The sequence below is a fragment of the Euleptes europaea genome, chromosome 7 (genome assembly GCF_029931775.1).
Source record: "Euleptes europaea isolate rEulEur1 chromosome 7, rEulEur1.hap1, whole genome shotgun sequence".
NCBI classification, from domain to species: domain Eukaryota; kingdom Metazoa; phylum Chordata; class Lepidosauria; order Squamata; family Sphaerodactylidae; genus Euleptes; species Euleptes europaea.
The window spans coordinates 108,631-130,379 of record NC_079318.1 but is presented as its reverse complement, the minus strand read 5'-3'; the positions used below and the strand labels follow the sequence as shown (position 1 = coordinate 130,379).

Below are 21,749 nucleotides of genomic sequence, written 5' to 3'. Positions count from 1 at the left end.
TCTGGTGGATCTATAGGTAATTCTCCACCTCCTGATGCTTCAGATGCCTTTTCTTCCTCTGTAAATTCTCTGGTTTGATCTTGTTTGGTTGGTTTAATAGGTTTAACCAATTCCGCATCATATCTACGTAGAAACTGAGCAGCCTTATCCACATCTGTGAACTTGAACCTCTTTGATTTAAAGATGAAAGAGATTCCGTGCGGAAATTCCCATCTAAACTGGATACCACTAAGTCTCAAACGTTGAGCAATCTCCCTATAATCTTTCCTTTTCAACAGTAACCTTGCAGGTATTTCCTTCATCAATCTCAAAGGCTCTTCTCCAACTTTGAGCGGTGTCTTGAAGTGTTGATTAAGTATCAAATCTCGGTGACTTCTTGAAAACAGTTGAAGCAGGCAATCCCTTGGTACTTTGTTCCTGGTTGCATATGCAGAGTTTATCCTGTATGCTGTCACAATCATTCCTTCAATCACTTCTCCATATTCTTGTAAAAAATCAGCCAAAAGAACTGTCAGATACCCACGTAGATCCCGGTCTTCCACTTTTTCTCTCAAACCACGAATGCGTATCAAGGATTCTTTTATCTTAAGCTCCATCATCGCCATTTGGTCTAAATGTGTTTGTTCTCTGTCAGTTGAAGCTGCTATTGACATCTCAAGGGTATCCACCTTCTTCTTAATTTCTTTGGTTTCCTGTGCATTTTTCTTAAGCTTGGTTTCAACCTTATCTTGCCTGACAGTCAGCGATGTGATTGTATCCTGCAAAGAAGCAATTGCAGCCGAATTTTGAGATGTAGTAATTGTGTTCTGGGATAACTCCTGCTTCATTTCTGTAACATCTTGATGAGTCTTAGTAAGTAATTCAAATACAGAGGTCAATGTCACTTCTGGTTTAGACTTTGGAAGCATCTTAGCAGTGACAGATGTTGATGCCACTGGAGAAGTTGTTTTAGTTGTAACTTGAGTTACAGAGGCCCTTCGAAGAGAAGACTGCACAACCAGCTTTGTATCTTTAAGAATGTCTTTTGCATGCTTCTCTTTGTCTCCCATCAGTAGGCTAAAAAAAGCTGAAAGCAAAACCTCCAGCAATTGTATTCCACAAGGTTGAAGTGGGGGGGGGGAGAAGGTTTCTTTTAAATCATTACGTTTCAGATGATTTCAATTTGGCGAATACAATCACTATGACATCTCATATATTTTGAGTCATGTCACTTAATTGATTCCCAAGTCTTTCATTTGTTTTGAAGATCTAACTCTTGCCAAAAACATTTTAAAATGCGTCACACAACTGGCAAAAAGCCAAAAGTCAGAAAAATAAAACGTAACAGAATTGTAGATGGTTCAGAGTTTTTATTTAGAAACCAACAATGCCACACACCCCAATTTGTAACTTTAAAAATCCAAGTGAAGTTTTTCAAAAAAAGTTATAAAGAAAATCGGCTCCCACCTCGCTCTCTCCTGCTGTCTCTTTAAGATGGCTCCGGCTCTTCAGCGGAGCCCCGTCAGAGCGACCGCCGCTGGTTTCTAGGCGGCAATCGCTCATATGACGGGTCCGCCACCGGCTCCCGACTCCGCATCCCCTCTTACTCCGAGGGGTGCCGCTTGCCAGATTTTCCCAGGGGAGGTTAATCGCCCTGTGGCAGCTGGCAGCAGGAGAGCGTCTTCAACGCTGTCTGCGAGGGGATCGTCCGACCGGAAGTCTCTGATTTGGTTCTGATGGTCAATTTTAAGAAATCTAATTTGATTCCTTCCCAATCCGCTCAGTTTGTGGGCATCTCATTAAGGTCAATGGTGGGTAAGGCTTTCTTACCTCCGGATCGTGCTACAAAGATCCAGGGGATGTCTCTGAGTTTTCAAAGGAACAGATACAAATCTGCATTACAGGTTCACGCCTTGTTGGGTCAATTGACATCCACAATAGCAGTTCTCCCTTATGCCAGGCTACACATGAGACCTTTGCAGAACTGGTTTGTTAGGAAATTCAACCCTATGACCCAGTCCCAAGAGACTTGATTGTTTATCCCTAGATCTATTGTTCGTACTCTGGGTAGGTAGACAAAAGGCTCCAACTTAGCTAAGGGCATGAGTTTTGGTACATTCGCCCCTGACATAGTGGTTACATCTGATGCCTCCCTCCTTGGTTGAGATGCTCACTCTAATGGTTATCTTACACAGATCATGTGGAGTCAGTATGAATCTTCTTTGCACGTTAATCTACTAGAACTTAGAGCTATTTGTTATGCTCTTATGTTTTTCACAGACATGCTACGCAACAAGGCCGTATTGATTCAGATAGGCAGTATTGATTCAGACAGGCAATACTACCGTTATGTTTTACCTGAACAGGCAGGGAGGGACGGTCTCCCTTGCCCTTTGCAGAGAAGTGCAAGGAATTTGGAATTGGGCTCTTCAATACAGCGTGTCCCTTCAGGCCATGCATACAACCGGGGTAAAGAACTCCGTTGCAGATACACTGGGCAGGGTGTTTTGTCCTCACCATAAATGGTCACTTAAGTGGGAACAAATGGTACCAGTGTTCCGCAGGAGGGGATTCCCTACTTTTGACCTTTTTGCTACTTCTCAGAATTCTAAGGTGCCTTATTTTTGTTCTAGAGCTGGCCATGATCCCCTCTCTTTGGGGGATGCTTTCCTTATTCCATGGGAGGGTACATTTTTTTAAGCTTTCTCTCCTTTCCCACTGACTCCCAGGGTTTTAGCACATATTTCTTCCTATTCTACGTTTTGCATCCTAATAACACCGTTTTGGAATCGGCAGGTATGGTTCTCAGAGCTGAGGTTGGCCAATGGCAGCATGATCCACTTGCCGAGGGAACTGGACCTGCTACAAGTATGAGTGACTCTTCATCAACAGCCGGAAAAGCTGCATCTTATGGCGTGGTTGCTGAATCGTCCAAAGTGAACCTGTCTGATCAGGTTTTGGAGGTGATTTTGAACGCCAAGAAGTCTTCTACACGCACTAACTATGCACTGAAATGGGAGCGTTTCTCTAAATGGGTTCATGCTAGAGGATGTCCTACTTTGTGTCCTCTCCCTTTGGTGTTAGAATATTTGTTGAGTTTAAAAAAGGAAGGTTTATGTGTTGCTTCTATTAAGGTACATTTAGCCACCCTTTCTGCTTTTCATGTGTGTGTTGACTGAATATCTTTATTCTCACATCAAACTTCGAAGTTGTTTATGAAGGGTTTGGGTAATATGTTTCCAACAGTACATCTCCCTACATCTCAGTGGTCGTTATCCCTGGTTTTAGTGCAATTGATGTCACCCCCTTTTGACCCACTTAGTTTGGTATCTTTGACTAACCTTTTGCTAAAGGTTTGTTTTTTAGTCGCCGTTATCTCAGCCTGCAGGGTGGGTGACTTGACAGCATTGAAATGCCATAGCCCCTTCATACAGTTCTTCACTTCTAAAGTGGTGTTACGTCCCAGTTGTGAGTTCAGACCTAAGGTTATTTCAGTGTTTCATTTGGGACAAGATCTTTCATTGCCAGAGTTTTTCACCGTTTCTCAGTAGGATTCAGAAAAGGCACTACACACATTGGATTTAGAGAGGCTTTATTGTATTACCTCAATCGTACCAAGAGTTTTCAGAGGTCCAGTTCCTTGTTTATTTGTTTTTCTGGGCCTAAGAAGGGCCAGTCTGCTTCCTCACAATCTCTGTCCAGGTAGCTCGTGTGCACTATCCGATTGTGCTACAAGGAAGCTGGGAGAAGATGCCCTCCATCTTTGAGGGTGCATTCTACAAGGGCACAGTCAGCATCGACTGCCTTCAAGAAGAGGGTCTCACTCCAGGAGATTTGTAGAGCAGCTACTTGGACCTCGCCTGAGACGTTTGTAAATCATTATGCCATTGACATCGACGCCCATAGCAATGCTTCAGTAGGAAGGGCAGTCCTACAGTCACTGTTTGGTTGAGAACTCATGGCCCACCTCCGAGTAAATAGCTATGCAGTCTCCCAATGTGGGACTACACAGAAGACCGTAGACGAAAACAAAGTTGTACTTACCTGTAACTGTTGTTCGTCAAATTGTCTTCTGTGCAGGTACACATCCAACCCTCCTTCCCCATGGAGAGCTTTCACTATTGTTTGTTTTTTGTTTGCAGTGTTTTTGTTTGCAGTGTGGAGCTTCTTCGTCGAGCAAAGTAAAAGAACTGAGGTAAGGGGGTGCTGATCCACTACATGGTGTCATCAGGTGGGAAAAGACACTCAGGCACAGTGGAGCCACGCCCCCTATTCTAGTATTAAGAAGCTGTATAATCCTTTCTGTGGTAGGCCTGCGCAAGCACAGTCCCAATGTGTGCCTTCACAGAAGACAACTGTCAAGAATAGATGTCCACCTCCAGCTCTTTGCAAAGGACTCACTCAGACAGGTGTGGTCTGAAGTAAAAACGCTTTATTCAGACTAGCAAGCATAGACTAAAAACATAACCGCTTATTAGTGTAGCAAAGCAGGCAATACTTTTCTAGGAAAGTTACTAGACTAAAAGCAGTTCTTCTTGGATCCCGGCCCGGCGTTGCCAGGCAACCTGAAGATAAGGATTCCCACGGCTGAAGACTCAACACATCCCAGGTGCTTGGCCCGGCTAAACCGAAAGCCCAAACATTATAGAATCCCTGGGAAACGAGAACAGACCAAGGCCCTGACATTCTGCTCCCCTTAAGGCCCCCCTTCCCCCACCAAAGGTCAAGGCTTGCCGGGGTAGGCTGCATGGAATGACCACATTAAACGTGAGGCGGCCACATGATGTTCTGCAACCCACTCATTGTGCCCAGGACCCAAATGTTTCCACTGCACCAGATAATACAGGATTCCTTTACAAACTCGAGAGTCTAGAATCTTGGAAATTTCAAAATGTTCTCCCTGGATTAAAACGGGATGCTGGAGCAGGCTCTGGGTGCCATTCAGGAGCAGCAACGTATTTCTTCAGCAGGCTGACATGGAAAACAGGATGGATCCCCGTTAAGGATTTTGGGAGATCAATTCCGTGGTAACCTTGTTAATCAGTCGAGTAATCCTAAAAAATCCCACATACTTGTCACTGAGGTTTTACAAGGACGGGGTGAACGAAAGTTCTTGGTAGACAGATACACCTTGTCCCCCACCTTCAATTCCCACCCCGGGGATCGATGTTTGTTAGCCTGCTTTTTGTAGTTCCGTTTGCCCTTTCGCTCTGATGTGGATCTTCAAATCTCCGTCAGAGCGCATGCATAAAATCATTTAAGGTCAGCAATGCCCGGGACCTGAGATCATAAAGCTGGACCATCCAGCTGGCCGCCTCTCCTTCCAACAACGACCCCACATAGCGTACACAGCTCTCTTCGGAGGGGAACGTAACTTCCTGCTCCCTCATGAAACCGTCCACTTGGATCAAAAAATAAGGCAGCTTTACCCTGGAGCCGTCAAACGTCGCCCTCAAGTCCCGTCAAAAAGCTGGCGAGGGCAGAGGCGGCGGAAACGGCACCAGCCGTGGCGGCGAAAGTGACTGCTGCAGTGGCAGCTGAGGTGGTGCCGGCTGTGCCAGGTCAGGAGGCCTCGGGGCGTCGTCCGGGGGGTGCACCTGCCACTACTCCTCCAACTCTTGCCACGACCCCAAACCACAGCTCGCAAGCCCTCCAACTGCTCCGCAAGGTCCTGGTTTTGTTGTTGGAGACTGGAGTAGTCCTCATCCCTTGCATGCCAACGCTGCGTTTGGCGCACTTCGGCACCCCAGTCCCCTTGGCCTCTGACACTCCCCAACCGAGGGTCGAGGTGAGAGTCCGAGAAGGGGAAGGTTACCCAGTCCCCTTCCAGCCATACCGACCCCGCTCCATGCTGGTGTCAGGTGGTCAAATGCGAAGGATTCCACGGTTTGGGAGACCTAAGGAGAATCTTTGGGCGAACGTCTGGTTGCTTCGGCAGCAGCCCCTCAAGCGGCTTCCGCGGAACCATCCCTACCCCGTCGGGCTTCTTTCAGTCCGTGCTCGGTTTAGTCGAGACGATTTTGTCAGGTTCTTCCTCGTCTGGTTTCCAGGAGTCTTCCTTGTCACTCATGGTTACGAGAGAAGATTGCCTGCTTAATGTCAAGAACAAATATCCACCTCTAGCTCTTTGCAAAGGACTCAGACAGGTGTGGTCTGAAGTAAAAACGCTTTATTCAAAGACTAGCAGGCATAGACTAAAGACATGACCGCTTATTAGCGTAGCAAAGCAGGCAATACTTTTCTAGGAAAGTTACTAGACTAAAAGCAGTTCTTCTGGGATCCCGGCCTGGCGTTGCCAGGCAACCCGAAGATAAGGATTCCCACGGCTGAAGACTCAACACATCCCAGGTGCTTGGCCCGGCTAAACCGAAAGCCCAAACATTATAGAATCCCTGGGAAGCGAGAACAGACCAAAGCCCTGACAACAACTTGACAAACAACAGTTACAGGTAAGTACAACTTTGTTTTCTGTCAGTCCTGTGGAATAGGAAGGTGACTTAAGCAGTTGATACAATTATCTGTAGGTGTTCTTATCATGGAGTAGAGCTCATTCAGCTCTCCAATATACAGAGAAACTTGGGGTGGTAAAGCAGCAAGGATGGTAGAGCACCAGTGGAGGAATCAGAAGCCAAATGTAACTGAATATAAACTAACGCTCACTCTGCAGCTCAGATGGCAGCAGAGGAAAAGTTACTTTTCCGATGTCATTGCATCTCCTTGTAGCTATCAGGTGGAACTACTTTAAAGAAAGGATCTGCTGGATGCAGATTTTTGTACGTTTTTGTATCTGCTCTAACCTCTGCACCAGTATTGAAAGTTAACAATTCATATGTTGCCAGAGCTCCTGGCTGTCACTTGCTTGTATAACATTTCAGTTATGGAATACGCGTGAAGAGAGATTGTTTGAAGAAGTCTGGCCTACCACTTGTCTGCTTAGTGTTGGCCTTAGCTGATTATATCTAGCTGGTAGTAAAAAAGAGCAAGAGTCCAGTAGCACCTTAAAGACTAACAAAAATATTTTCTGGCAGGGTATGAGCTTTCGTGAGCCACAGCTCATTTCTTCAAATATCTGAAGAAGTGAGCTGTGGCTCACGAAAGCTCATACCCTGCCAGAAAATATTTTTGTTAGTCTTTAAGGTGCTACTGGACTCTTGCTCTTTTCTACTACTGCAGACAGCCTAACACGCTACCCACTTTGATATATCTAGCTGGAGAAGAGTGATGAGCTGGGTCAGGTGTTCATGAATGCCTTCTTGAAAGACTGGTGGACCTGGTTGTCTTGAAAGAAAAAGTCATTAGATTGCTTCTGAAGAGAACGAGGTAAAGGGGAAGTTTTATGTATCAGCCATTCACAAGTCTCCCCATTCGGGGCAGATGGTGGTAGGAGTACTCTTAAGTACATTTGGATGAGGCTGAATCAATTTCTCTCTGGGTTCAAGCCTGGGTTTGGCATTAAAACAGCTGTGATGGACAATTATATGGGGAAGATATGGGTAGAGTACTACCATGTTAATTCTCCTGTATCATTTGGTGGCAGTGATGCCATCAACCGAAGTAACCTGCTGGAACATCTATCTACACCTATCTACATGATCTTGTGTATTTTTAGGGCAGATTTTTGAAGGTAATACTGAGGAGTTATCTCAGCTTCTGACAACTTCGTATGGAGGTCTTCAGGGCTTTCTTGGTTGTGCAAACATTTTTTAATTAAGTTTTTATTTCATAACTAAAAATACAAAGAAACATAAAATACATAACAAAAAGAAACACAGACAACACAATACATGCACAAAATCTAAAGTATACAAAAACAAGCTTTGACTAGGTGAATATATAGTTTTGTTACCCTCTTACTGCCTTCCCTCTGATATGCTATTGCTTTATATCATTGAATTTACTACTTTTACTCAATCTTTCAGTCTCATTGTATAAGTACTTTAAACTTGGATAATAAAACTGACTATTATAAAATCTTTCTAGCTACTATATGATCTTATATGAACTTGTTTATATTTGCTAGATTCTATTATATGGTTTTCCAACATAGCATTAAAGTTAAGCATTTTAATTTATAATTATACAAAATTAACGAGATGTATACATAATATAGTTTCCCATTTTTTTGGAACTCTTCACTGGATTTTTTATTTACATAGTTTGTCAACTTGGCCATCACTGCATACTGTGCTAACTTGTTTTTCTATTCTTCTCTGTCTGAACAATCTTCTGCCTTCCACTTTGTGGCAATCACCACTCTTACAGCCGTGATTGTGTATCTAAACAATTCTTCTGTGGACTTCCCAATAGCCGATGTTAAATTCCTAACAACATAGTTTTAGGATCCAATGCAAAATTAACTTTTAAGATTTTTTGAATTTTATTGTGTACTTCATGTCAGAACTTTTTAAAATCTCCTTACATGACCACAATGTATGAAAGAAAGTTCCATCTATCTCCGTACATTCCCAACAATGTCCGGATACATTCTTATTCATCTTCCGGATATCATTTGGTGTAATATACCAATTAGAAAACATTTTATACTAATTTTGTCTCAAAGCTTGACTGCCCGAAAATTTAATCACTTTGGTCCATAACTGTTCCCATTGTCGCATCATCATCTCTTCTCCAAAGTTCTGCATCCATTTTACCATACATGGTTTAACTCAGGGGTGTCGAACTCATTTGTTAGGAGGGCTAGGTATGACATAAATGTCACTTGGTCGGGCCATGTATACATAAATAAAGAAGAGGGAGGGAAGAAAAGAAAGAAGGAAAGAGAGGGAGGGAAAGAAGGGAAGGAGGGAGAGAAAGAAGGACGAAAAGAAGGAAAGAAAGAAAAGAGACAGGGACAGGAGAAAAGAGAGAAAGAGTGATAAAGAGAAAGAAAGAAGAGAGAAAGAAAAAGAGAATGAAAGAGAGTAAGAGAAAGACAAAAAGGGAGGGGGGAAGGATCATGGCTGGGCTTGGGAAGTCCAGAAAGGAAAGGGGAAAGCTTCCCAGCTGGCGCGGGGAGCTGTAGCGGGTGGCCCGTGCGCCCTGGGGCAGGGAAAGGGAAGGCTTCCCTGCTCCGGGAAGCTCAGAAAACGTCAAGGGAAGGGGGAAAGGGGGACTAGCTGCCTCAGCTCCATGGGCTGGAGAAAAGCCCTCCGGGGGCCGGATCCGGCCTGCGAGCCGCATGTTTGACACCCCTGGTTTAACTTGTTCAGATTCAGTATTGTATTTGAGTAACAATTTGTGTATCTTGCCCAGGAGAGAAACCTTGTTTTTCATAATCAAGCTTTCAAATTCTGTCATTTCTCTCATTTTACCCTCTGCTAGGCAGTCTTTTCTTAATCTTGAAACCAGTTGACAATATGCGAGCCATTTTATTTTTTTTATTCTCCTCTGTCATTGTTTCCCATCTTTTAATTCTTCCACATGTGTTGATCATATCCTTATATAGCATATAATCATTGGGTTTCGTTTCTGTATGGTCGTTACACACTTCTAGTGGAGACGTTAATGGTGATGGTGTAGAGGGCAGGGCCTCCTTTTATTTGTCATCCATAAACCTATTAAGCTGCCTTTGATTATATGTTGCATTTCTTGTGGTATCGAAATGATAATGTAATCCTTTCCAGTCATCTTTCTCTAGCTTATTAAACTTGCTTCTGGGTTTTTAATCCAGTCTGCGATCCACATTAGATTGGCCACCTGATAATATAATTTCAGATTCAGTTAAGCCAAGCTGCCTCTAGTTTTTTCATCCTGTAATGATTTGAATCTGATCCTCGGTTTCTTGCCACACAAGTTTATTTAGTTGTAGTTGCCAACATTTCAAAGTCTTTTCTTCCAGTTGAATTAGCAACATTTGAAATAAAAAGTTAAGCTTAGGCAATACATTCATTTTGATTGTTGAGATCCTTCCCTGCCACAAAAGTTTTACTTTTGACCATCTCGCCAAGTCCTTTTCAGTTTTTCCCATGTTGCTTTGTAGTTATCTTTAAACAGTGTTGTTTTGTCATGATATTTTTATTCCCAAGTATTTTATTAGTTCATCTGTTACCTTAAATCTTGTAATTAGTCCCTTAAATCTTGTGATTAGTCCCATCACATCTTCTTGCCTCAGAAGGTGCTTTAAGATTATTTTTTGTCTTGAGTTTGTTAATTTTATAGCCTGAATATTTTCCAAACTTTTCTATTTGTTCCATTAAATGACCCATTGATTCTTGAGGATTAAGAATGGACAGTACTACATCATCAGTGTGACAGAGAGAACCCCGGTTTCCGCTACATCAGCATAACATTTCATTTTGAATTCCTCTCCTTCAACCTGAAAGGGTGTGCAAACATTTTAATCTTCTTGTGGTTTAGCTTTCAAATACTGTGTCAGCTGTATGATTTTGGAAATAATTTCAGATTAATATAAATAATGCTTTTATTATACAAAAGCATAAATCAGCTATGCAACATGCTGGCATAGATATTAACCCACACTTAAGATCTTTCAAGGTAAACCCTGCTCAGTTTCCAATACATTTGCAAGCAGAAGAGAACCTAAGAAGCTGCCATTTAGCTATACATTAATTGTGAAACGTGTCATTGATGTGGATGCACAATGTCTTTTCGTGTGTTTCCTTGAGAAAATATGAGGGTTTCAACAGCAATTAACACCTTGCAAGATCCGGTTGAAGCTCAATTCTGTGAGCATATTGTTTCACATATTCAGTAGTTTAGCTGTCATAGTATCTAACAAAAGGGATTGAAATGATCCCTTCAACTACATGGGTTATCTTTTTTTTCAACATTGCATTTCAAGCTAAAGTTTCACACTATAAAGGTGCCAGTGTGGTGGATTGTGGTCTGTTCTACACAGGATGGCACTTCCCGTAAAGATCAGGTATTTGATTGAGAGCCAGCATGGTGTAGTTAAGAGTGGCGGACACTAATCTGGAGAACTGGGTTCGATTGCCAGCTCCTCCACGTGAAGCCTGCTGGGTGACCTTCGGCCAGTCACAGTTCTCTAAGAACTCTCTCAGCCCACACACAGGCAGGCAATGGCAAACCACCTCTGAAGTCTCTTGCACTGAAAACCAGAAGGGGTTGTCATAAGTCAGCTGTGACTTGATAACACACAACTCTTTGATCTGGCCTTACATTTGGATACTCAAGTGGTCTATCTGGCTCAAAGCACTTTTTACCCTATTCAGGAGTATACTAGCCATGCCTCATCTTAGACAGGAATGACTGCTACAGCTATCCCTCCTCTAATCATTTTTGGATTACCATAATGCATTCTATATGGGGCTGCCTTTGAGGACCTCTCAAACTTCAGGTTATCCAGAAATCTGTTACAAGATTATTGATAGGGACACACCACAATGAACATATTACCCTGTGTTGTAAGAAGTACATTGACTTCCTGGTGTCAGGCTTGGTTCATGGCACAAATGGCTGCTTGGGGTGCCATGATTATAGGAGTGGCATTTTTGCCCTCTGCTCCCTGGCTTGTTTGGCCTACTGCTTCCTTGGCTGGCCATTATCCTTCCTCCCTTTCTACCTCCCTCTATAATTGTAAAATATTGTCTCTGGTTTCTTTGCAAACAATTAGGAGCATAATGCAGCACTTGCTAAAGTGCTAAGTCCCTCCAGTTACAGTTGTAGGTAAGGGGATGGGAATGGCCCAAGCTGGCTAGGAATGAAGGCTTTTAAACATCGCTCCCATGTTCTTCTTCCTCTGATCATATTCAGAGGGCACGTTTGGATCTTTTAGTTACTTTGCTGAGTTTGACTGAAGGTGTCAGAGGTGGTATCTTCTAATTACAGTAGTAAAGAAAAAGACAAAGTACACTCTGCCACCTGGGTTTTATCTTGAAGCTAGCAAGAATGGCACAGGAGGGAATGTGCCCACTTCTGCTGGCCTCCCAAGCTTGAAGAGGAGGAGTTGGCATGGCCACTGTGGGTGGTGAAGTATGTGGAGCTGGCTGTGCCCAGGTGTTGCTGGTGCAATTCAAATTGCTGACTCTGTATAAAGCCCTGAAAGATCTGGAGCCTCTGGGAATCTGAAGAAACACACCTGCCCACATGTGAAGCTGCCAGTTCATTAAGATTAGTTTCGGAAGAGACTCTTCAGGTTTTTCCATGTTCTGAAGTGAAGCGGGATAATCAGGGATCGAGCTTTTTCAGTTGTGGCACTATGCCTTTTAGATTGTTCTCTCCCATGAGGTCACCTGCTGCCACCTTCGTTATTAGTGTTAGGGCACCAGTGTTTGTTATTTATTCGGTTGGTTAGACTTGTTTTGCTCGGGTTTGTGCCGTTATTTGTTTTGTTGTTCTGGTTGGCTTGATTTTTTTAAAAAAGTTTATTGAAATGTACAGGAGTTTTTTGGCTTGAACAGAATTTTACGTGGCTAAATAAATGAAAATGGTTTTAGAGGTAAATAAACTGATCAGGGCTTGCAAAAATCCCCTTTATTTGTAATCAAGAGTAAGTGAATAATTTTTCCTACATAACAGGGGTATTTGTTTAGAATTTTGTTTTTCTTTAGTGTGTCAGAATAGATTACTGTATTCTAAAGCTCCAAACTTTAGTAATGAAATCGATTTTATTATTAGGACTTTGAGTGCAGTCCTAAAGGGGGGAGTCTGAATCAGCATAGGAGCCGGCATAAGGGCCCATTTATCCCTGGATAAAGGGCACTTACGCTGTCATGGGGGGCATTCACACCAGCCTCGGGACGCCATGCTGTTGCATGGAGCTCAGCTGCCGGCGCTGCCTCCTGGCAGCGTTCCAGCAGTGCAGGTCCCCACCCTGTTGTCTTGGGAGGCGTTCCAGGGGGCGGTGCTGTCTTTAGGCAGCATCCTATCCCTTTTTGCCTTGGGAACGCCCCCTCCAGTTGCAGCAGTGCTATGCCACCTTTTTTGGTGGCATAGCCTTGCTGTTTTCTATGGGGGCATTTTCCCCATTTTACATTTTAACTTGTTTTATTTTTCTTTTGGTGGCTGGGAAGCCTCTGTGGAGGCACCATAGCTGTGCTGCTCCCGCCGCATCCACCCCCTCTTTAGGAATGGGCTATGAGACCTGCAAAGCCCCAAATATGGTAGAAAGTGGTTGAATTTTTAAAACAGATGTGGAATTTAACAATATTTATGACATTCAAAATACATATTCTCTATTTTTCTGCAAGTAAAGTTGCAAATACATGGTATACTAAAGAGAGGGAGAACAGCAAACTTGTGTACACTATACTGCTTTACAGTATCTGTCATAGTTTTTTCCAGCTGAGGGGTATGAAGAAATAAAATTTAAAAATACACTCTTTTCTTTACTATAAAATGTATTATTTGGACCAAAATTGTCTCATACAGTCAGTCATAATGGGGCTAGCAACATGTTTGGATATCATGTTAAACATGATAACATTGATCAGTTAAGTGTTTTCAGTGGTATGTTACAAGAGAACTAACCGAGCCCTTTGAACTGGTCAAGGGAGTTAGACAAGGTTGCCTCCTTGCTCCTCTCTTGTTTAATCTATACCTGAATGATATGGCAACCAATTTCTCAGAGTTTTGCCACCCCCCAAAGCTTGCAAGTCATCCCACCCCAATTCTACTCTATGCTGACGATTCAGTTCTCCTGTCCCGCACAAGAATTGGTTTGAAAAGATCTTTGCAAACTTTTTCTGAGTACTGCTCTAGGGAAGGTCTTAAAATAAACCATCATAAATCTAAGATTATGATCTTCACTAAGAGGAGAAAAATGCCTCTTTTTCGCTGGATATTAGATGGCTTTGAGGTTGACCAAGTCAAGAAGTTTGTTTACCTTGGCATTCTTTTTTCCCATAACCTAAATTGGAATGCCCATCAAAAAGCAGTGTCCAACAAAATTAAACCTGGGGTTGGTGCTATTGTCAACTTTTTTCACACAAAGGTGGCAAATATATTCCAGGGGCTATTCAGGTTTTTAATCTGAAAATTACCCCAATTATCCTCTTTGGTGTTGCCATCTGGATAACAGTCATCAATGAATCTATAGATCATCCACTGCTTCAGTTCTTACGAAAACTCCTAAATGCCCCTCGATGTGTTGCTGGCGTTACTCTTCGTTCCAAGTTTGGCCAAATGTCACTTGAACCTTAAACTGTTCTTTAGCACTGAGGGGTTCCTAGCTTCTCTGAAGCATGACCGTTTTAAATCCTCATGGCAAAAAATCTTAGATGAGAAACTGTTGTTGTTGGGCTTCTCGCAGGATATGTTATTAGATCTTGGGAAAACTGAAGCTTTTACCAAAATTAAAAAGCTCGTTAAAGAGCTTGATTATAACAGCACTACTTTTCGTGCTCGTCGCGTCTCTTCATCCCAGTTCTTCGGAATACCCCCTCCACGTGGTCTGCCTGCCTATACATATTATCTGACAACTCCTCGTCTTTGTAGAGCTTTTTGCTTGGCTATATTGAATGCTAACTCTTCTATAGTAATGCAGGGCAGAATTCTGAATATACCATAGACAGGATCTGCCCTTGCTCTTCTGGCTCTGTTGACTCATTAGCTCATGCCCTTTTGGAATGCCGCTTTTATGAGGAACTTCGATTGCACTATATTTCCCCCCTTTTAACATACATATCCAATGCCTCTGTGACTGACATAATGCCTTTTTTACTAAGCGATAGGGACCCCAAGGCTACACTGTCAGTGGCAAGATTTGTTTCAGTCCTTATATCCCTCCAACACTAGATATATGCTGCTCAAGATCAATTGATCAAGGAGCTTCTAAGGGATGAAAGGAAAGGAAAGGTATGTTACAAGTGGGAATCCACAACAAAATGTGGATTGTGCTACCCATCCCAAATTTTCCCCTCAGCTGCTGGCTGCCCAGACTCATAAGTGAGTGTGTGAGAAGGAGCTTTTTCACCTACTTTACTCCATTGCTGTCGCCTCATTGGTGATCAGGAGCAGTTGTGAAAGTCTGGGGAGGGTGGCAAAGGTGATGGCAGGACAGGTGGGTGAGAAGGGATCCCAACAGCAACTGTGGGGGGGGGGCGCAGCAATGGTGACTCCCGCTTGTACTTCCTCCTCCCTTTGTCCTCCCTGCTGCTTTGTAGTGGGGGAGGAGGCAGCTCCTGCCTTCTCTCCTATGCCCACCTACTAACCTTGACTGGTTGAAGGGGGCTGTGGCAGAAGTCGTACTGGGCTGGGTCCAGCTGTGCTGGCTATGGGGGAAGGCCACGCCTGCAGTGGAGGAAACTGAGCCAGCAATGGGAGCAGCCTCCTGGGGAGGAGGGTGGATTCTGGCACTGGAGGTGTGTTGTGTGCTCAAACCTCTCTGTTAGGTTTTTCCCCCCCTCTGTTTGGGTTTCAGATTTTTTTGCAAACCTAGAGGGTCCTCCAAGTTTGGAGAAAATCTACTTTCTCTCTACTTGGTCCCAATCCATGGGTATGAGTATCCACAGATTGGGCCAGATTGTCTGTTAGAATATAAAATACCTATTATACCATATTAGAATCAGAGTTGGAAGGGACCACCAGGGTCATCTAGTCCAAACCCCTGCACCAGCAGCAAATTCACAACTTCCTCCCCCCACACATATACCCAGTGACTCCTACATGCCCAGAAGATGGCCAAGATGCCCTCCCTCTCATCATTGCTTAAGGTCATAGAATCAGCATTGCTGACAGATGGCCATCTAACCTCTTCTTAAAAACCTCCAGGGAAGGAGAGCTTACCACTTCCCGAGGAAGCCTGTTCCACTGAGGAACCGCTCTGTTAGAAATTTCTTCCTAATGTCAAGACGGAAACTCTTTTCATTTAATTTCAACCCGTTGGTTCTGGTCCGACCGTCTGTGGCAACAGAAAGCAACTCAGCACCATCGTCTATATGATAGCCCTTCATGTACTTGAAAATGGTTATGTCAGCTCTCATTCTTCTCCTCTTCAGGCTAAACATACCCAGCTCCTTCAACCTTTCCTCATAGGACATTGTCTCCAGACCCCACACCATCTTTGTTGCCCTCCTCTGAACATGTTCCAGCTTGTCTACATCTTTCTTAAATTGTAGTGCCCAAAACTGAACACAGTATTCTAGGTGAGGTCTAACCAGAGCAGAGTAAAGCGATACCATCACTTCACGTGATCTGGACGCTATACTTCTGTTGATACAGCCCAAGATTGCATTTGCCTTTTTAGCTACCGCATCACACTGCTGACTCATGTTCAGTGTTTGGTCTACTAAGACCCCAAGATCCTTTTCACACACACTACTACTAAGACCAGTCTCCTCCATCCTATAATTATGCATTTGATTTCTCCTACCTAAATGCAGAACTTTACATTTATCTTTGTTGAAGTGCATTTTATTAGTTTTAGCCCAATTCTCCAGTCTGTCAAGATCATCCTGTATCCTGGCTCTGTCTTCTACCATATTTGCTACCCCTTCCGATTTAGTATCTGCAAATTTAATAAGCATCCTCTCTATCCCTTCATCCAAATCATTTATAAAAATATTGAACAACACAGGTCCCAGAACAGATTCCTGAAGCACTCCACTAGTCACTTCTCTCCAAGTGGATGAGGAACCATTAACAAGCACTTTTGGGTGTGATCTGTCAACCAATTACTGATGCACCTAACAGTAACAGGATCTAAATCACATTTTCCCAATTTGTCAATAAGAATATTATGTGGAACCTTATCAGAAGCCTTACTGAAATCTAAATAAACTATGTCTACAGCATTCCCCTGATCCGGAGCCAGCTGCCCCAGAGGCAGCTGCACCAGGGCCGGCTGTCCTGGAGGCGGTTGCACCAGAGGTTGCCCTGGAGCCGGCTGTTGTGGAAGCTGCTGGCCAGGGGGTTGTTGGCCTGGGACCGGTGCCTGTGCAGGCGCCGCTTGAGCCCGCTGTAGGCGAGCGTACTCATTCATCAACAAGTCCATTTGGTCCTTCATAGGGGCCATACGATCCAACAGCTCTCGGTTTTGAAATCTCAAGGCATGGATCTCCTCCTCAGCCCCCCCAGTTCATCAGGCTTGGCTAACTTGGTAGTTTGTATTCCAGTCGCCCTTCTCTGCATACAAGTCCACCTCCTCTGAATTTTCTTGCACATCAGGAGCAAAGATGAGCTGTTGTTGGTGCGCTACTTCCCGGGGCAGGCCAGTTTCCGGGGAGTCCGGAGAGAACGAGGGGGAAGACCAGTCCAGTCTCCCGCTAAGTTTTGGCCGTGGTCCAGTCCCTGCTGTCGCTCGCGCCCAAGCGGTGGCCTCATCCACCAACAGTTGCTCTTCCACCCGCCTCTGATCAGCGAGCCCTCGGTCCGCCTCGAGTTTGGCGACCGCGGCGGCCGTCACAATTGGTTCTGCCGCTTGTTCCAAGAGCATTAGGATCTCCTTGTGTTGGCCCAACAGCGGTTGGACCTGTTGAGCAAGATCCGCAGAGGAAGGACCGAACTCAGGGTTTAGTACCTTCTCGACATCAGCAGCTGTTGCCGTGGTTTGCGGTAAGTCCATGAGGACCAGGACTGTCCTGGCGCCAACGCTCTGTGCTTCCTGGCGGCATAGGGTGGGATCCGGAACAGTTTGCGGAACGTCTCCCTCTCGAGCCCCTGCCATTGGGAAACAGAACTCGAGCCCCTGGATTGGGGCCGCCGACTCCTGTTGCGCCCCGCGGAGCGTAAGCTCAGCCAATAACCGAGTTAGCAGAGCAAAGTCCTCTTGCACTAACCAGGACTCCTCCAGCAAAGTATCCAGTCCCAAAAGGTCATTGTGGGCACGTAGATCAGCGTCCTGAGTCCTCCAGGGGACTCCAGAGTCCTGAGTCCTCCAGAGTCCTCGCCGCTGCCAGGTGACGCCACTGATCAATCACCAGCCCAACCAGCCGGGTGAACTCCGCCTAAGTCCGCTGTGCCTCCTTCCAAGACTGCACGCAGAAAGTCGGAGTCCTCGGGGAGCTCATCGGGGAGCCCCAAACCGAGGAGACGAGTGTCTAGGCGAACCCTCCAGGACTCCAGCCAAGGTCAGCAAGTAAGGATAGGACTAGTGTCCTAATGTAAGCTCTAGCCCTGCTGCAAACCCATAAACAGATTCCAGCAGACGGCAAGTACACGAAAGCAGTTTTATTGGTTAGAATCGACAGGTTTCTGAAGCCATATTCAAAAAGACACTAGTAAGGGGCAAAGGCAAGGTACATGGCATATATGGAAAAACAAAAGGAGATAACTGGTAACCCAGGCAATCCCCCCTCCCAGAGGCAGGAAGGAGTACTTGGCGATTCCCACAGTATGGGAATCTATGAAGACTAAACACGGGGCATAGACTGGCCTTGGACAGAATAGGACAACAACACCTGGAAGCAGCGCAATCGCACTACCGCATACCATCCTCATGGCCTGCTCCTGACAGGGCCTCATTCCAGTGCCTCAACAGAAGAAGGTCTCTTCTCCACCTACAGTACTCCCTCCAAACATAATTTTTAAAAGCTCCCTTGCTGAGTCCCCAATTGACACTAATTTGAACATTTTAGTCAACCAAGAACCTTTGAAACCTCAGCAACAGAAAACTTTCCCCATAGACACGAGGATTTACCCCACAGGGAAGAGCCCGAGACTCATGAACAAAAATGGATGTGTTTTTGACGATGCGTCTGGCCAACTGGACCTTATAACTTTGGATTGACTGCACAGGACTCCGCCAGCCAAGTCTCTCCCAGGCCAGCAAATTTCACTTCTATCTTGGAAAATTGCAGGATGGGCTATTAAACCATTAGACAGGGGTTTCCTAGAGTATTTAACCCATTTTGATATAATTTTATTGCAGGAAACATGGATGTTAGAAGATTTTGTCATACCAAACTATACCGCAGCTCTTGCCCCTGTGTCGCCCAGTATAAAGGGTGGGAGACCCTCTGGTGGGCTGGGTATTTTTGTTTCCACAGCGCTAAATGTTGTGCTGGAGGAAATCAAACTCGTGAACAACTGGGGTCTGGCAGTTCTTAGGTTTTTAGATTGTTCCGTTGTATGTCTCAATTTATACCTACCTCCTCATCACTCTCAGGCGCAAATTGACGCCTCCTGGCAAAAAACGGAAGCAAGTATTGCCTACTGTATGCATAACTATCCCAAAGCTATGTTGTTAATTGGTGGCGATCTCAATGCAAGAATGGGGCAAAATGATGAGATGCTATTGAATAAGTATAGTTTTAACCCCTGTGTGGAGGGTGAAATTTATAATGAGTCTTAACCGTTGCTCCTTAGACCCGGTGTTAAATTATGCAGGCCAACATTTAGCTTTGTTGGCATGTAAACTACATCTCTGTATTTTGAATGGAGTAGTGCAGGAAGACTGTCCTGGTCAGAGTTAAATGAAAAACTACTCCAATGGACCATTTTAGAAACGGGTAGATCGGTTTATAACAAACTATGCTATCCATTAGGTGATGGAACATCCCCCCTGGATGCATACACAGAATTGATCTCACACTTAACCTCTCTATTATCTAGAGAGTTCACCAAGCCCCAATCGAAAAGTTCCCACAACAAAAGTTGGTTTGACATTGATTGCATACAGGCCAAACAGAAGCTCATCAAAATTTTTAAAGAGTTCCAAACCTCCCCAAACCCGATCCTAGAAGCAGAAATTTCGGCTAAAAAAAAGGACGATAAAGCACTTATAAGATCCAAAAAGCTATTGAATGCTCAATCAAAGTGGCAGTCCTTAATAAAGGCTGCCAAGGAAAAGGATAGCAGAGAATTTTGGAAACTAATTGCCAGCGCCAATAATAGGGGCAATAAGTTAAGGGTAAATGTGATACCTGCTAAAACATAGGAAAATCACTATTCCGCGCTATTCAAGGGAGTTCCCCCTAAACCCGGTCTCAAGCCACCTCTAAATAATATACCATCATGGGACCCGGTCTCACCAGACGAGGTTGAACATTTAATTAAAAATCTGAGAAATGGGAAAGCTCCCGGGAGCGATTATGTTACAACAGAGGTACTGAAATCAAATGTAGAATGGTGGGCCCAGATTCTGGCAAATCTTTTCACGTATATCGACCAATTGGGCTCAATACCGGAGGAATGGGGTCTTGCTATAATAATACCAATATATAAGAAGCATAATAGAGCGGACCCAAACAACTATAGACCAATCAGCCTCCTAAATATAATCTGTAAGCTTTATACCAAGCACTTATGTGTCAAACTCCTCAATTGGTTGAACCAAGAGAAAATTATCGCTGTTGAGCAAGGGGGTTTTGCACTGTTTGGTGCTGGATTATTTAATTCAAAAATATGTCAAACAACAAAAGGGAACTCTATATACTGCCTTTGTGGATTTGAAGGCGGCTTTTGATTCTGTTGATCGTACAAGGCTGTGGGCCAAATTGGAATCTACACCCATAGACAAAAGACTTTTACATCTAATAATCAGTCTACATGACAACACTTATTTACAGATAAAATACTCATCTGACGGCAGACTTTCTAAACCAATCCAATCCCAAAAAGGGTTAGACAAGGTTGTATCCTTGCCCCTTTCCTTTTCAATTTTTATGTAAATGATTTAATAACCAGTCTCCATAACATAGATGTACATGCCCCTAAGATTACGATAGAGAAAAAACTTCCAATTCTTATGTATGCAGACAATGCTGTCTTGTTATCACTAACCAAAGTGGGCTTAAAAAGGGCGCTCAATTTCTTCTCAAACAAATGCCAGGAAGAAATACTCTCCATCAATTTTACAAAAACTAAAATAATGCGCTTTCACAATAGGTTTAAAAAATTGAACTGGCAAATTAACGGAAATACCATCGAGCAGGTTAAAATTTTTAAGTATTTGGGGCTAACTTTTTCCTTTAATGGCAATCCACCTGGCCATATTAAGTCTCTGGCTTGCTCTGCAGAAAGAAGTGCCACCGCAATTCTGAACTTCTTTAGGAGAGAGGGAGCTCGATTTGTTCCCGCTGCTCTAAAACTATACTCATCAAAAGTGCTTGCTATCATGAGGTATGGGTCACAAATTATCCAAACTGATAATTTTAAACCCCTAGAATTAGTGCAATCAAAATTTCTAAGATCATTATTTAACACCCCAAGAGGTACACCAAGTGTGGTCTTGAGACAGGAGGCGGGTCTTGGCATGGTAAGAACGGAAATATGGCGCCATACACTTTTCTATTGGCTGAAAATCCACCTTCATCCCTCTGGCTTAACTCCTAGTCTGCTCGCTGCCAATCCCATTTCTCAATGGGTTTCGAGAATCACAGACAAATTAAGAGCTATAGGGTTAGATCCAGAACAACTTTTAGAAGAAGGATTTTAAAAAAGCAAAAATTATAGTCCATCAACGTCTTACTGATATCGAGTTACAAACAGAGCATGCCACCTTACCCCCTTTCTATAAGCTTTTGAAACCTAGATCGGACTTGGCCCTAGCTCCATACCTGGACAATATTACCAATCCAAACCATAGATGGGCCTTTTCAAGGGCAAGATTTGATGCCTTTCCCTCCTCGCTACTTTACGGTAGATTCCAACAAATTCCCCCGTCTATGAGACTTTGTCCCTGCTCGAACGATTCTATAGCAAGGGTCTTTCTCTCTTCCCTTCTTCCCACTTCCTTTCAGCTGGTGGTAGAACTGCGGTGGTGAAGTAGTTTATAGTAAATACATGCCCCAATGAAGACAAATGGTGCCAGTCTGTGAGTGTAGGTTCCTGTTGCCCTTTAACAATGCTAGTGCCAGGCTTCACACGAGGCCGCTTGAACCTGGTGTATTTTCCATCTGCCACCCCACCAA

The 21,749-nt window shown here is 44.0% G+C and overlaps 1 protein-coding gene across 3 annotated transcripts in view; it reads left to right on the top strand.

Moving 5' to 3' along the window:
- Positions 1–21,749, top strand: part of HBS1L (HBS1 like translational GTPase) — a 108,712-nt gene that overhangs the window by 29,735 nt on the left and 57,228 nt on the right. The window contains exon 7 of one of the 3 annotated variants that reach the window (XM_056852864.1): positions 17,976–17,991. The exons of the other annotated variants lie outside the window; for them this stretch is intronic. Coding sequence (XP_056708842.1) covers positions 17,976–17,991 — 16 coding nt within the window. The remainder of the gene's footprint in view (positions 1–17,975; positions 17,992–21,749) is intronic. 3 annotated transcript variants of the gene reach the window in all.